The sequence below is a fragment of the Saccopteryx leptura genome, chromosome 1, assembly GCF_036850995.1.
Source record: "Saccopteryx leptura isolate mSacLep1 chromosome 1, mSacLep1_pri_phased_curated, whole genome shotgun sequence".
NCBI lineage: Eukaryota > Metazoa > Chordata > Mammalia > Chiroptera > Emballonuridae > Saccopteryx > Saccopteryx leptura.
The window spans coordinates 316,955,815-316,968,617 of record NC_089503.1 but is presented as its reverse complement, the minus strand read 5'-3'; the positions used below and the strand labels follow the sequence as shown (position 1 = coordinate 316,968,617).

Below are 12,803 nucleotides of genomic sequence, written 5' to 3'. Positions count from 1 at the left end.
AGAACCAGGAGGCTAGGTTTGGGGTGCAGGTCTGGCCAGGGGGATGAGGATGGAGGAAAGTCAGCATGTGGGGGTTGGGGGTACACTGAGGTGAATCCCTGAAGCAGGAAGCTGTGGGCTGAGGAGAAGGAGGCTGTCAGGGAGGAGGGGTCAGCCGTGGGGGGGGGGGCACTGGGGATAGGGCGGCAGCAGGAACAGGCTATAATTGGTCAACAGCAGGGTTCTAGGGTCAGCACTCTCCTTAACCATCTGTGAGGCCCTGGCTTACCCCGTCCCTCATCTGAGCCTCCGTCTCTTCATCTGCATGGTGGGCATAAGGCACCTCGTTCCCTTCCCCCTGCTGCTCCTCCATCTGGAGCTGGTCTGAGGCCTTGGACGAGGCCAAGGTGGTGGCAGCACAGTGACTTTGGGAAGTGGGAGTTCTTCCCCAGCCACACAGTGCGCATCAGGGTGATTGTTAGGTGGAGTAGCACGTGGCTTTGGATATTTCCATAAGAACTAAGCCCAGATCTTCAGGAGTCACCCAGTGCTGGCCCCCATTGCAGAGCAAGCAAGCCTGTCCCCACCTCCTCCCATGTTCTTAGGGCCATGGAGTTCAGCAAGCTGACTGACACGAAGTCCCACAAACTAGGGGGTGTAAAGCAACAGAAATCCATTCTCACAGTCTGGAGCCAGAAGCCCAGGTGTGGGCAAGGCTGTGCTCCTTCTGAGGGCTCCAGGGGAGGGTCCTTCCTGCCTCTTCTGGACCCTGGGGGCTCTAGGGGTCCTTGGCTTGTGGTCACATCATCTAGTCTCTGCCTCCATCTTCACAGGGCCTCTCCAGTATGTGTTTCCTCTTCTTCTGTCTCTTATAAGGACAAGTGTCCTCGGATTTAGGGCCCATCCTGGTTCAAGATGAGCTCATCTCAAGTCTTATCTTAATTACATTTACAAAGTTCCAACTTCCAAGTTAGATCACATTATGAGGTTCCGAGTGGACATGTGTTGGAAGAGGGTACTATACAGCCTGTCCTGGACTGGCACATGGTCCACTGCAACCCTGGTGGGCCAGGGTCAGACAGGCTAGGGTTGGAAACCTGCTCACTGACTCTCCCACTGGACTCCAGGCCCCTTTGGGACTTCAGGGCACCAACCTGTGATGCCCCTCACCTGACCATAACTGAACAGTTCTCCCAGCATGGGGGACACCTCTTATTCCAGAAAGAGCCCCAGGTCCGTTCTTTCCTGGAGCCCCCATCCACCTCCACACAACCTGGTGGGGGAGAGTGGGGCTGGGGGAGGGGCCCCACTCAGTCCCCGGCTCCTCTGGGTGGGGCGGGTCACTCTGCACCCTCCCAGGTGGTCTCCGGGGGCAGCGGGCTGGCGCCACCTTCGCTGTCGCTCTTATCTCGAGGGCACTGGAGACAGAAACGGCACATTCTTCAATCCTGTGATCACTTCCCAGCAGAGGCTCAGGCTCAGGGGACCCAGCCAAGCGAGGATGCGGCCCCTCGCTCTGCAAATAGCTGCCCAATCGGCTCCATCTGCTGACTGTCACTGGCCTGGCCACACAGGGTCCCAGGTGGTGGGTGGGGGCTGGGCTGCTCGCCTTGATAAGGACAGGGAGATGGGGACAGAGAGAAGGGGTACAGGCTGGTAGCACAGTGAGCTGTTCAGCAGGCTGAAGTGGACATGCAGGTGGCGACTAAGCCAGGACCTCCTGGCCTGCACAGTCTCTAGTCTAGACTGCCCTGCTAGGTCTCTGGCCCTCACGGCCCATCTGAGGAGGGATTTCCTGGGCTGGAAGCCTAGGGTGAACAGTTCCCTGGTCTAGGGGTTCTGAGAGGGGCATCTGTCTGCTCAGCTCCTGGTCTGAGGGGCATAGCAGTGGGCAGTGTAGCCAGGGTTGTGGAAGCTTCCAGGCTTTGAAGAGCCAGTTAGTCGTGAAGGAGAGGTGAGGGTCCAAGCAAAGATGAACATGGGGAGAGATGAGGGAGGGGAAGATGTCTGACCGTGATGGACAGGAGTGTGGAGGGTGATAGGAGGCAGAGAGGAGGCCCAGAGATGCTTCCCTGCCCCCGACCCCGGGGTGGGGGTGAGGAGTCCCACCCTTCACCCAGACCCTCAGACCAGACTTTTGGCCTGTGCCCTAGACACAGACAGCTCATGGTCCTATAATTCCAGTTCTGAAAATTCCCCGGGATGCCATTACACAGGAACACAGAACCCCACCTCCCAAACTCCAGGCTGCCAGCCTCATGGCCCCCCGCACACATGTGATGCTCATTTGGGCCAAATCTTACTTTTGTGGTGATGGTGGCTCTGCAGCCCTTGTTCGTGCTGCACCCCTGGTACACCCCTCCTCCATACATACAGTGCGTGCACCTCCTCCTCCACACACACAGTGCGTGCACCTCCTCCTCCAGGGAGCCTCCACCCCAGGCCCCCTCAGCCTAGGCAGGGCGAGGCTTCCACAGCCCCTACACGTGGCTGTTTTGTCTGTCAGGTTCCCTCTGTTTCCCACACTGGACTCTGAGCCCTGGACATCCTCACCAAGGTCCAGGGCCCCATGTCATCGAGGCAGGAAGCGAGGCGGGGCAGCCACTGCTCTGTGGGACGGTCCTCTTGCCCTTCTCCATCTCTGCCTTCACTGCAGGTCTCCTCATCTGGGCCAGGGCTGGGGTTCTGGCCCCCGGAGCAGAGGGTAGCCGGGTGCCTTCAGGGCTGGGCCACGGAAGTGAGTCCAGGGGAGTGGGGACAGCTGACAAATGGCCCCTCCGCAGCCATGGGCCGCAGCTAATGATTCCCATCTTTAATCAGCCCAGTTGGCAGGGCCCTTTCGATCCGGGTAAATGAGTACCTGGGGTCAGGGCTGGCTCTGGGAATCAGCCTTCCGGGGCCAGGGAGGGAGGCCCAAGGAAAACACAAGGCTGCACCCATCACGGCCCGCCTGGAGCCGGGGAGAAAGAACAACACAGTCCGGGGACGGCTTCCCAGCAGACGGCACGCCTGGGCCTCCTGACCCATGCGCTCCCCTCCCGCTGGTTTGCCCCCCTCTGTCCTTCAGCAAACGTGGTGCATAGAGCTCCATGTGCATGCCAAGCTTTCACTGGACAGACATTTATTAAGTGCCGATTGCATGCCTGGCCCTGCACCAGGCACGGAGGCAGGGAGTGGGACAGACGGGGGGGGGGGGGTCCCATAGTTATTTAACCTATGGTTGCTGGGCCTGGTACCACTGTGAGGCACCTGCCCCCAGCCTGGCTTCACTACCTGCTACCTGTGACCTGCAGCAAGTCGCATGGCATGGCACACAAACCTGTTTCTTTGCAGTGCATTGACTTTCCCCACCCCAGCTCCCTGAGAGTTGTAAGAACTTACGAAGCACTTTTGATAAGTGTGTGCCCAGCTCCGCCGAGTTCTGAATGTTCTCATGGGACCTTCACAAGGCCCTGCGCAGTGGGGACCTGCGGCTAGCAGCCCCTGTTAGCAGTGAGGAGACTGAGGCTCAGGGAGGAGGCACTGACTGATGGTGACACAGCAGGAAGTGTAGGGGAGCTGGCTCCCATCAGGGGAGGTGGTGGGGGCAGAGGTGGAGGGGAGGCTCCCAGGCCTGGCATACCACTTTCAGCCCTGCTTGTGACCTGCCTGCAGGTCCTGGAGGAGCGTATGAAGCTGGAGTGCAAGTGTCACGGTGTGTCGGGCTCCTGCACCACTAAGACGTGCTGGACCACACTGCCCAAGTTCCGCGAGGTGGGCCACCTGCTCAAGGAGAAGTACAATGCAGCCGTGCAGGTGGAGGTGGTACGGGCCAGCCGCCTGCGGCAGCCCACCTTCCTGCGCATTAAGCAGCTGCGCAGCTACCAAAAGCCTATGGAGACGGACCTGGTGTACATCGAGAAGTCCCCCAACTACTGCGAGGAGGATGCGGCCACGGGCAGCGTGGGCACACAGGGCCGCCTGTGCAACCGCACCTCACCCGGCGCGGATGGCTGCGACACCATGTGCTGTGGCCGCGGCTACAACACGCACCAGTACACCAAGGTCTGGCAGTGCAACTGCAAATTCCATTGGTGCTGCTTCGTCAAGTGCAACACCTGCAGCGAGCGCACCGAGGTCTTCACCTGCAAGTGAGCGGCCACGGCCACGGCCATGCAGGCAGCCGCCCCACCACCGCATTTGCACACCGGCTCCCCGCCTTCCCTGCTCCGCATGGCCGGCTGGGGCGGAGGTGGCTGCAGAAGGCGGGGCTTCGGCCACCGGAGGGCTCCCACTGGGCCCGTCACCCTTTTCCTGTCCTCGGTGGCTCCTTCCTGCCATTCCCGTCACTTCCTGTGACAGAACAGGGCCCATGGCCCAGCTGAGGTGTCCTTGACAGGGCCCTGTGAATTCCTTCTCATTTCTCCGGGAAAGTGAACCTCAAGGACACACGAATCCCCGGAAAGCAAAGCGACAAGACTCTGAGTGTCTCCCTCCCCCGCCTGGTGGCACAGACACGGAAATGCCACGCCGGCCAGCCCCACGTGAGACTGTTTCCCAGGCCACATCAGCCGCCAGGCACTCGGGCGGTCTGGGCAGATGTTGACAAAGATTATTTATGTTTTCATAGTATCAGAAGAGGACTCTTAGCACTAAGGCATAGGCGGTCTTAACTCTGTACTTCGTGTTAGCGCGCCCCTTCTGCCCCCTGCCCCCTTTCCTGGACCTATGGGAGCATTCCTGCACACTGTATTCTCCTGGCCCTGCCTGGGGGCAGGTGGCTGTGTGTGTGCGGTCCCCAGGTGATCTGAGCATGGGCTTAACAACTGACACGTCCCCAACAGGGCCTCTGAGGACAGCCCTGGACAGGGACCTCCGGTGCCCCCTTTTCTTCTTTTAGAAAATCATATCAAACCAATCAAAATGTCATCCATATCAGTTTCCAGGGGTACTGCCTCCCTTCCCTAGTTCTGTGGCCCCTCCCAGCCCCTTGCCAGCCTGGTACCTCACAGTTTACAGAGACCCCTCCCACCCTGGAGCCACCCAGACCCCAGGACAGGGCTGTGCTAGGGGCAGAGTTGGGCAGGGAGTACTTCAGGGTGTTTGCCTCATTTGATAGATGGGGACACTGAGGCCCAGAAGGGAGCACTAGCCAGAGACCTCAAGAACATGAATGGAGGTCCCTGCCTTGGCTTGGGTGTCCTGACCCCCAACCCATGGCTCTTGGCCCTGGAGGTTGAGCTCTGGGGACTCTCAGGTTGGTATGAGGTGGCTCCATGCCTTGAGAAATCCAGCTGCTCCCCTTCCCTGCTGCCAGACTCACTGGGGTCTGTACCCCGCTCCCAACCAGAGGTGCCTTTGAAAGTTTGTCAGCGGCCTCCTTGTCCACCCTGGCCCTTCACCCTGATCCCAATGTGGAGAAAACTCAGATCTGGGGTGTCACTGTGCCAGGGTGCCCCACCAGACGCCTCACCCAGGGTCCCTACACTATGCAGATCCTCCCTTGAAGCCCAACTCACCCCAAAACCTCGAAGACAGAAGTGGAAAGTGGTCCAGCTCAGTTCTAAATCATGTGTGGGGTGGGGAGAGATGAGGAACCTGGGACTCGGGGCTGGATGTGTCCTCTGTGAACACTCCCACCCCTCCCTGGGTGGCCGAGGCACGGAGAAAGGGGTTTGCCAGGAAGCATGGCGTGCGATCACTTCTGGTGCACTCCCTACTGCTCACATACCCTCGCCCTACATTTAGGGTATTTTCTTGCAGAAACCCATGGAAATGTGTCCTCAGGTGGCTGACCAGCCAAGTGGGCTGGACATTAGCCTGGGGTCAGTGACACTGTCTGGGCCCTGGTGTCCACCCCATGTGCCCCCAATGATGACAGGACACTCCATTAGCTGCTGTCCTGGGAACTTCCAGGCCAACGTGAATGCCTCCCCACCCCTCCCCCTGGGTCCCAGGACATCCCTAAAGTCCATAGGCCCAATGCCCTCTGCCAAGGAACCTGGTTAACTTATATTGTTATATAGTGTCAAAAATGTCTATAGTGTCTTTTAAATTATTGTGACCTACACTGGGTACTGGGGAGGGGGGATGGCCACGTGCTGTCCCCTGAGACAAGCTCCTCCTTCTGCTTGAAACAGACTCTCGGGGGGCCCCTGATGCCACCGAGTCATGCGCACTGTCCCTCAGCTGTCAAGTGTCCCTGCTGAGACCTGCCCTCCCCGACAGTCTGTCAGCGGTGGCCCTCCCCTGGGTGAGAGGGGGGTCAGTGTGGCCCGAGCAGGGGTGGTGGTGGCCAAGGTGCTGCGTGGCCCTGCAGTGCCCACTTCAGGAGAGCAGGTGGGTTTCTGACGGGTTGTGTCCAACCTCCCTGTAGGGGAGTGATGGCCCCAATAAAGCTGGAATCAAAGATGTGACTGTGTGCGGAGCCGCGCGACACCCCCGGGGGCAGAGACACGCTGTCCGCTGAGGACAAGGCCCTGCCCTCCTGACTTCCTGGCCCCTCTCTGCCATTGCTGTGTTGATGTCCCCCACCCCCTTGCCCTCCTCACACCTGGCCCAGGTCCCAGGTGGGGCCCTGAGTCATACCTTCTTCCAGGTACCTTTGGGCCTGCCCCACCCAGGAAGGACCACTGATAGGGGCTGGACATAGACCCTGAGGGCCTGCCTCCCTGTGCAGCCTGGGCTCAGGCTGCAGGAAGAAGGGCCGTGGCCTGGTGCTGGAGCTGCCTCATGGGGCTGGTGGGGGCTGTTCTCAGGAGAATGGGGAGCCTGAGGGTTGGGGAATTGGGAGTCCCTGGCTCCATCTGTCTTTCTCTATCTCCCTTCCCTTCTGACTCCAGCTGGCATCAGGGTCCCTGTAGGTCTATCCAGCTAGGTGTGATGGGTTTTGGCTCAAGTGGCCCTCCCTGGGGCATTCTTGCTCTCTCTGGCCGTGGGAAGGCAGCTGAGGCCCCTGGGCAGCCACCAGGCCTTGCTCTCCCCAGAGGCCTGGCCTCTGAGCCTGCGGTAACCATGTACCAGGAGGATGAATGGCATTCCTGCTGAGGGCCGGAAGGCATGTGGTGGGGCCGGTTTGGCCACTGCCCACTGTCCCAGCAGCCTGGCATTGGGCGGAACCACTGATCAAACAGGCCCCGTCTGCACTGTGCCTGCTTGGGCACCCACAGAGCCTGGCCTCAGACCCAGATCCCAGTGGAAATGCCACCAGGTAGGCTCTCCAGGGGTACTATGCTCCTCCAGGGTGTGCAGAGTGGGAGAGAGATGGGAGAGAACGCTTCCTGACCCCCCCTCATAGGGGCGAATCATAGGCATAGGGGGCGAGCTCTGGGTTGGCCCCCCTGATATATGACCTCAGTTTCCCCATCTGAGAGCAGAAGGTGCCCAGGCGGGGCATAGGTGGTCAGTAAGGCCTGCGGGCTCAGGCCTGGGCTGGGTAGTTTGGCAGCAGGCCCTAGTTCCCCATGAGACTGTAAGCAGATCCGAGGTGGCGGCTGCAGCAGAATGCTGGGGTCCGACTACTCCCACGGGGCCAGGAATGAGGAAAGAGCTCCAAGAATGCCATGGCCCCAGTGCCCAGACTGTACTTACTTCTTGGCCACAGTTCAAGCCAGTGCTACCCTCCCAGGGCCGCCAGCACATCCTCCAGGGGGTTCTGCCCGAGGCATCAAACCCACACTGCTGGCCCGCCCTGGGGTCCCAGCCCCAGGCTCCACCTTGGAGTTTAATATTTCAGAAGCATTCCCCTGGGCAGCCCCATGCTCTGCACACAATGGCTCATTACCCCCAGGGTGAGCTCCTGGGCTCTTGCCCCTCTGCTCTTAGCTGGCTCCTTGGCTTGCAGGGCCTTCCTGACTCCTCCAGGCCGGCTTTGGCTCTGCCTTGAGAGAGCTTGGGACCACCAAGGTAGGAGCGAGCCTCGTGGGCTCTGCTGGGTAAGAAGTGAGGACACCAGCGAGAGAGCGTGAACTTATGGGACACCTCACCACCACCCGTTCAACCATTCAGTTACTTGCTCACTTGCTCGTGCAACCCTGCTGGAGGCCAGACTCTGGGCGGGTCCCTGGGGACGGTGATTCATGCCTGGCCCTGACCTCAGGGGCATGAGCTCTTCACCCTACTATCCTGCAGCCTATTCTGGGGGTGCGACAGTTGTCTGAGGCAGCCTCGGAGATAGGAAAGGGCTTGGGCTAGATCCTCCACGCTCTGAGTCTCCACTTCCCCTTTGCAGAACAGGCATAGGGAGCAAGCTTTGCCTGGCCAGGCTTGACTCCATTTTCTCTGTCTGGAGATACAGAGGACTCCTGCACTACTCCCCACAGGGCCGTCCGCACTTAGCTACTGTCTGGTGGCTAAAGCTCACAGCATCCCCGTGGCCCTGGTGGGCAGAGGCTTGCTCCTTGGTATATGACCTGTGGAGTTCTTCCTGACCCTCTGTCTCATCTCCTACAGCCCGCTTCCGCCCTACCCCACACAATGCCCCCTGCCCCACACAAAGCCCCTGCCCTGCCAGTAAGCCACCCCTACCCCGAACTTTTCTCCTCATGCTCCACATACACCCCCACCCCCTCAGCTCCAGCTGTCCCTCTGCCCGCTTGGGAGGGTAGGTCCTTTCTTCTACTATCCCTGCCCACAGCTCCCCTCCTTTAATTCACCTTCCCCAGCAAGCTCACCAGGGCTCCTGCCCTCTCCGTGTACCCTCTGTCCCAGCCCTCACCCTCACCCTCACCCCCATCCTGATGGGCAGGGGTCTCATTGCTGTGACTGTCTCTGTCCCCCAAGCGGGAGGAGGACCCATGGAACATTGAACATTGCTGCCATGCCAGTAACTGGGCCTGGTCCACAGGTACCCACAACCTTTACGACACCCCTTCCTCAAATAGGTGTTAGTACCATTTTATAGATGGGAAAACCAAGGCACAGGGAATCAAGGGTTCTGTCCAAGGTCACACAGCCAGTGAGAGGCAGAATCAAGATTGGAACTTGGGTTCTCTGGGGTCTTCCTTCTACCCAATTCATAGGCCTCCTCTCAGGAGGAGGACAGAGGCCCCAGGGCTTGTCCAAGGCTGCACAGAGGTGAGTGGCGAGGCGATGGAGAAGGCATGTCTCAGGGAGGAGATGACAGCGACAATCTATCCTCACCAAGGAGAAAACAGGAAAGACCGGGTGAAAAAGGCTCTGGGTTAGACATCTGGGTGAACTTCTGTGTGAACCGGAGCAGGGGAAGGGGTCAGGAGGGCAGGGGCGGGGTGCAGGGAGGAGAGGGAGGTGACCTGTCCTGAGGTGGGCCTGGGACGGGTGGGTGGGGCTGCGGTCCGTGGGCCAAGGGGAGGAGAAGTGACGGAGGCTGGATCTGTGCTCAGGCAGGTGGGGAAAGTGTGAGCACCCTGCGCAGAGCCACCAGGGCCGCTCTTGGAGGTGCTGAGCTGGGGGCAGGGAAGCCGGGAGCCAGAAAGTCAGCCTGGGTCTGGCGTGCTGCAGTCCTGGCCTGTTTCCTTCCTCTGGGTCGAGCCTGCACTCACCTTCCTCCTCTGGGATGCCACCTGCCTGCTCAGTGGGTCTTGCAGAACTTAGGGACTCAGAATCATCTGGCCTGGGTGTCCCAGGACCCCTTAGGAATCCGAAGTGAGAATCTTGGTGGGTCTGGGGTGTGGCAGGCCTGGCACCCCCAGTGGTGCCCAGGAGAGGCTTGGGGTGTGGACAGGTGGTCAGCCTACTGCATTGGTAAGGGGATTCCTGAGGGCCCAGAGCCTGCCTGCAGCCTGCCTTGGGTGGGCCCTGCTCCTACGGCCCCAGGGTGAGCAGACGTGCCTGGCCAGCTCCCCTGGCTGGCGGGGCTCCCTGCCTCTCCGAGCACAGCGGGGATCCTGCAGCCTCTGGAACACTGTGGAGGGCAGAGCTCTCCCAGCATTGCAAGGCAGCAGCCCTGAGGCAGGCAACGCAGGCCCAGGATAAGGAGGCCTCTTACTCCACCTGCAGGCTGAGGCCAGTGGCCAGCAGGACAGGGCTGGGACACCCTCCAGGTGCTGGACACAGGTGTACTTTCAGGAGCCTTGTTGGTCTCCCCTGGGTGGCCAGCCCACTCCCCTTGAGGCCTGAGGGTGGCCTTTAGGACTGACCCAGTGGGGAGCCTTGGCTGACCACTCTGGGCAGGACCCTTGAGAAGGCTTTCTGTCTGGAAGTCTCCTGCCCGAACTGTTGGCTCTGCCTTGCACCCCATCTCACCACCCCAAGCTGGCTAGGGGGCTGTACCCAAGGCCCTCCCCTGGTGTCTGGCTCGGTTTCGGCTCCCGACGTCCTGCTTTTCCACAAGCAGGACAGGATCTCTCACCTGACTGTTCACACATGCCTTTGCTCACCCATCCGTCATTGCCGACGTCCTCCATGCCTGGAGCTTGGCTGGGCATTGCTGGGTCCCAGAGGAGAATATGAAGAAAATTTTTCCCTTAATTAGTCCTGGGCCAGGGTGGGGACAGATGAAGGACAAACTGGCTCTTGCCACCCCCCCCCCCCCAACACACACACACCTGAGGCTGTAGTGGAGAAAAGGGGCTGGGAATACAGGCGGGATGGAATCCAGCTTGGGGGGATGGGGGTGGTCAGTTAGAGCTTCCTGGAGGAGCTGCATCTGGACTGAGCTCTAGAAGAAAAAGATAGGAAAGGGAGGCGTTGGCACGGAGGCAGGAGGAAGAGCTACTTCAGGCTGAAGAGTGGAGGTGAGTGAGGCTCTGGAGTGGGACCTGCGGTTAACTGAAGGGATCGGGAGCATGGAGTTTGGGGGCTGGGCAGGGGGACAAGTTTCCAGAAGGACAAGAGGGAAGCTCGGTCTTGAGACTCAGGGTTTCCAGCTTTTGGCAGGAACCTCACACATCGCCCCCACCCCTCACCCCATAGTCCCATTCCGTCTGGGCAAAGAGCCTGCATGCCAGCTGCCTCTGCTGACACCAGGCCACTGTCTAGAGCCCTCATTTTCCAGTAGAAAAGTCTCTCAAATAAGAGTCACGGGCTACGAGGGGAGTGGGGAGCAAGGGCTGGGCACCAGGGTTACCCCTGAGCTGCCCCTGCACCCACCTCCAGGCCCCAGGACAGGGTTTGCTAAGCCTTGGGCTGTTTCATGAGGTTCCACCGACTCAACACCAACATTGGAGGAGGGGCCTTCCTGGTCCTCCTCTGGGCCTCCATGGCCCTATTTGGACTGGCTGTTCTCAGGGTCCTCATCAGACCCAGAGTGGGCCCAGCCTGGGTGGGCACTGAACAGGCTGCCTGGGCTCCCTATGCTTGCCGCTTTTGAGCTAACCAGTCCGACACTGGTACTTTGAGCTTTTCTTTGTCCCCCAGTCACTGGGGTGGGTCCTTGCCTGCTGAGACAGTGGGATGGCCTTTTCGGTGGGTCAGGACACAGGCAGGGTGACTAACACCTGATTCCGGTCCTGGGTTCCCAGGAAAGGAAGATCGATTAACTTTCAATGACAAACACTCCGGGGGAGGGAGGGCAGCCAGCGGCAGCAGATCTGAGTCACCAGGACTGTCTCAGAGGCCCAGGGAGTGTCTGCTGCAGGGAGCGGCACTCCTCAGCTCAGGAGCCTGCTCTAGTGGAAAGGGCCGCAGGCCATCCATCGGTCCGCCAGCGCCTCCCACTGCAGTGAGGAGACTCCCCCCCCCCCCATTCCCAGGAGGCCCAGCACAGGTCACTTTAAGGCCTCAAGCACTTTACAAAGACTTTCTCATGGCCAGAGCTATTGGAAGGAGCCAGTTTCTGGCCACTAGAGAAATACAAGCATGGTTTGATCTCCATGTGATGGCGAGAGAGGCGTGAAGCCCCATGGGTTTCTGATTCTATGATTCTCAGATGCTGAGAGTCAGTGCTTTTAGGTCTAGGGCTCAGGAGTCTTGGGTCTATGGTCGGAGGTGTCAGAATTCTGAGCCAGGGTGGGGGAGGCAGTGTTGGGTTCTGCACTATCCTCGTCCTCTCCTCCTGTGCTTGACATCAAGTTCCCTCTGGGCATGAGAAGCTTTGCCTCACCCTTATTCATTTGATTCCCAAATATTGTGCACATCTCATGTGTCAGCTGATGGGGATGCAGCTTAAGTCCTGCTCGTGGGGAGCTGACAGTCTGGAGGGGGCACGAGACAGCAAGCATCTATTAGGAATGAAACAAATGTCAAACACCATAAAGGGTTGGGCACTGAAGAAGGTAGTCAGCTCTAAGGAAACCCAAGGCAGGTGATGGAGGTTGGGCGGGGCCACAGAAGATGGATGAGCTGAGGCTTGAAAGAGACAAGGAAGAAGACTTGGAGGGTGTTCCCGACAGAGGGACTTGCCAGGCCAGAGCCCTGGAGGGGCGAGATGGCTGGTGGGTTGGAGCAGCTTCAGGAGGCTGGTGTGGCTGGAACAGGGTGAGGGAAGGGAGAGCGGGAAGTGGTTGGACAGGCAGCAGACTTCAGCTTGCAGTGAGGACTGAACAGGCTCCGCAAGGTTTTTTGTAGACAGGGCCATGGTCAGCCTTTATATCTAACAGAGTCTCTCAGCTGCTGTGCAGGGAAAAGTAAGGGGCAGGGGTGATCATGGAAGTGGTGGGTTCTGGACATGTTTGGTCAGAATATATTTAGTCAGAGCAGTGGTGTTCTCTAAGGGGAGATGAGGCCCTGGACAGGAATCCCCGGGAGGTGAAGGCTAGAGAAGGCCATGGGGTACCTGGCCCAGGCTGAGCGCCCAGCTGTCCCTCAGGTACAGTGGGGAGGGACTTGTCCCAGGACACTCGGGGGTAGGGTGCGAGTCCAGGATGCAGGCCCTCCTCCTGCTCAGAGGGAAAGCTGGAGTTGAAGGAGCAGTGCCCCCCCTCCCG

At 59.5% G+C, this 12,803-nt stretch overlaps 1 protein-coding gene across 2 annotated transcripts in view; it reads left to right on the top strand.

Annotated features, from left to right (window-relative positions):
- The window catches only part of WNT7B (Wnt family member 7B), a 50,047-nt gene extending 43,676 nt beyond the window's left edge, over positions 1 to 6,371 (top strand). For both annotated transcript variants that reach the window (XM_066358662.1, XM_066358661.1), the window contains exon 4: positions 3,634 to 6,371. In XM_066358662.1, coding sequence (XP_066214759.1) covers positions 3,634 to 4,113 — 480 coding nt within the window. In that variant the 3' untranslated portion in view covers positions 4,114 to 6,371. The remainder of the gene's footprint in view (positions 1 to 3,633) is intronic.
- Positions 6,372 to 12,803: the final 6,432 nt, after the last annotated feature.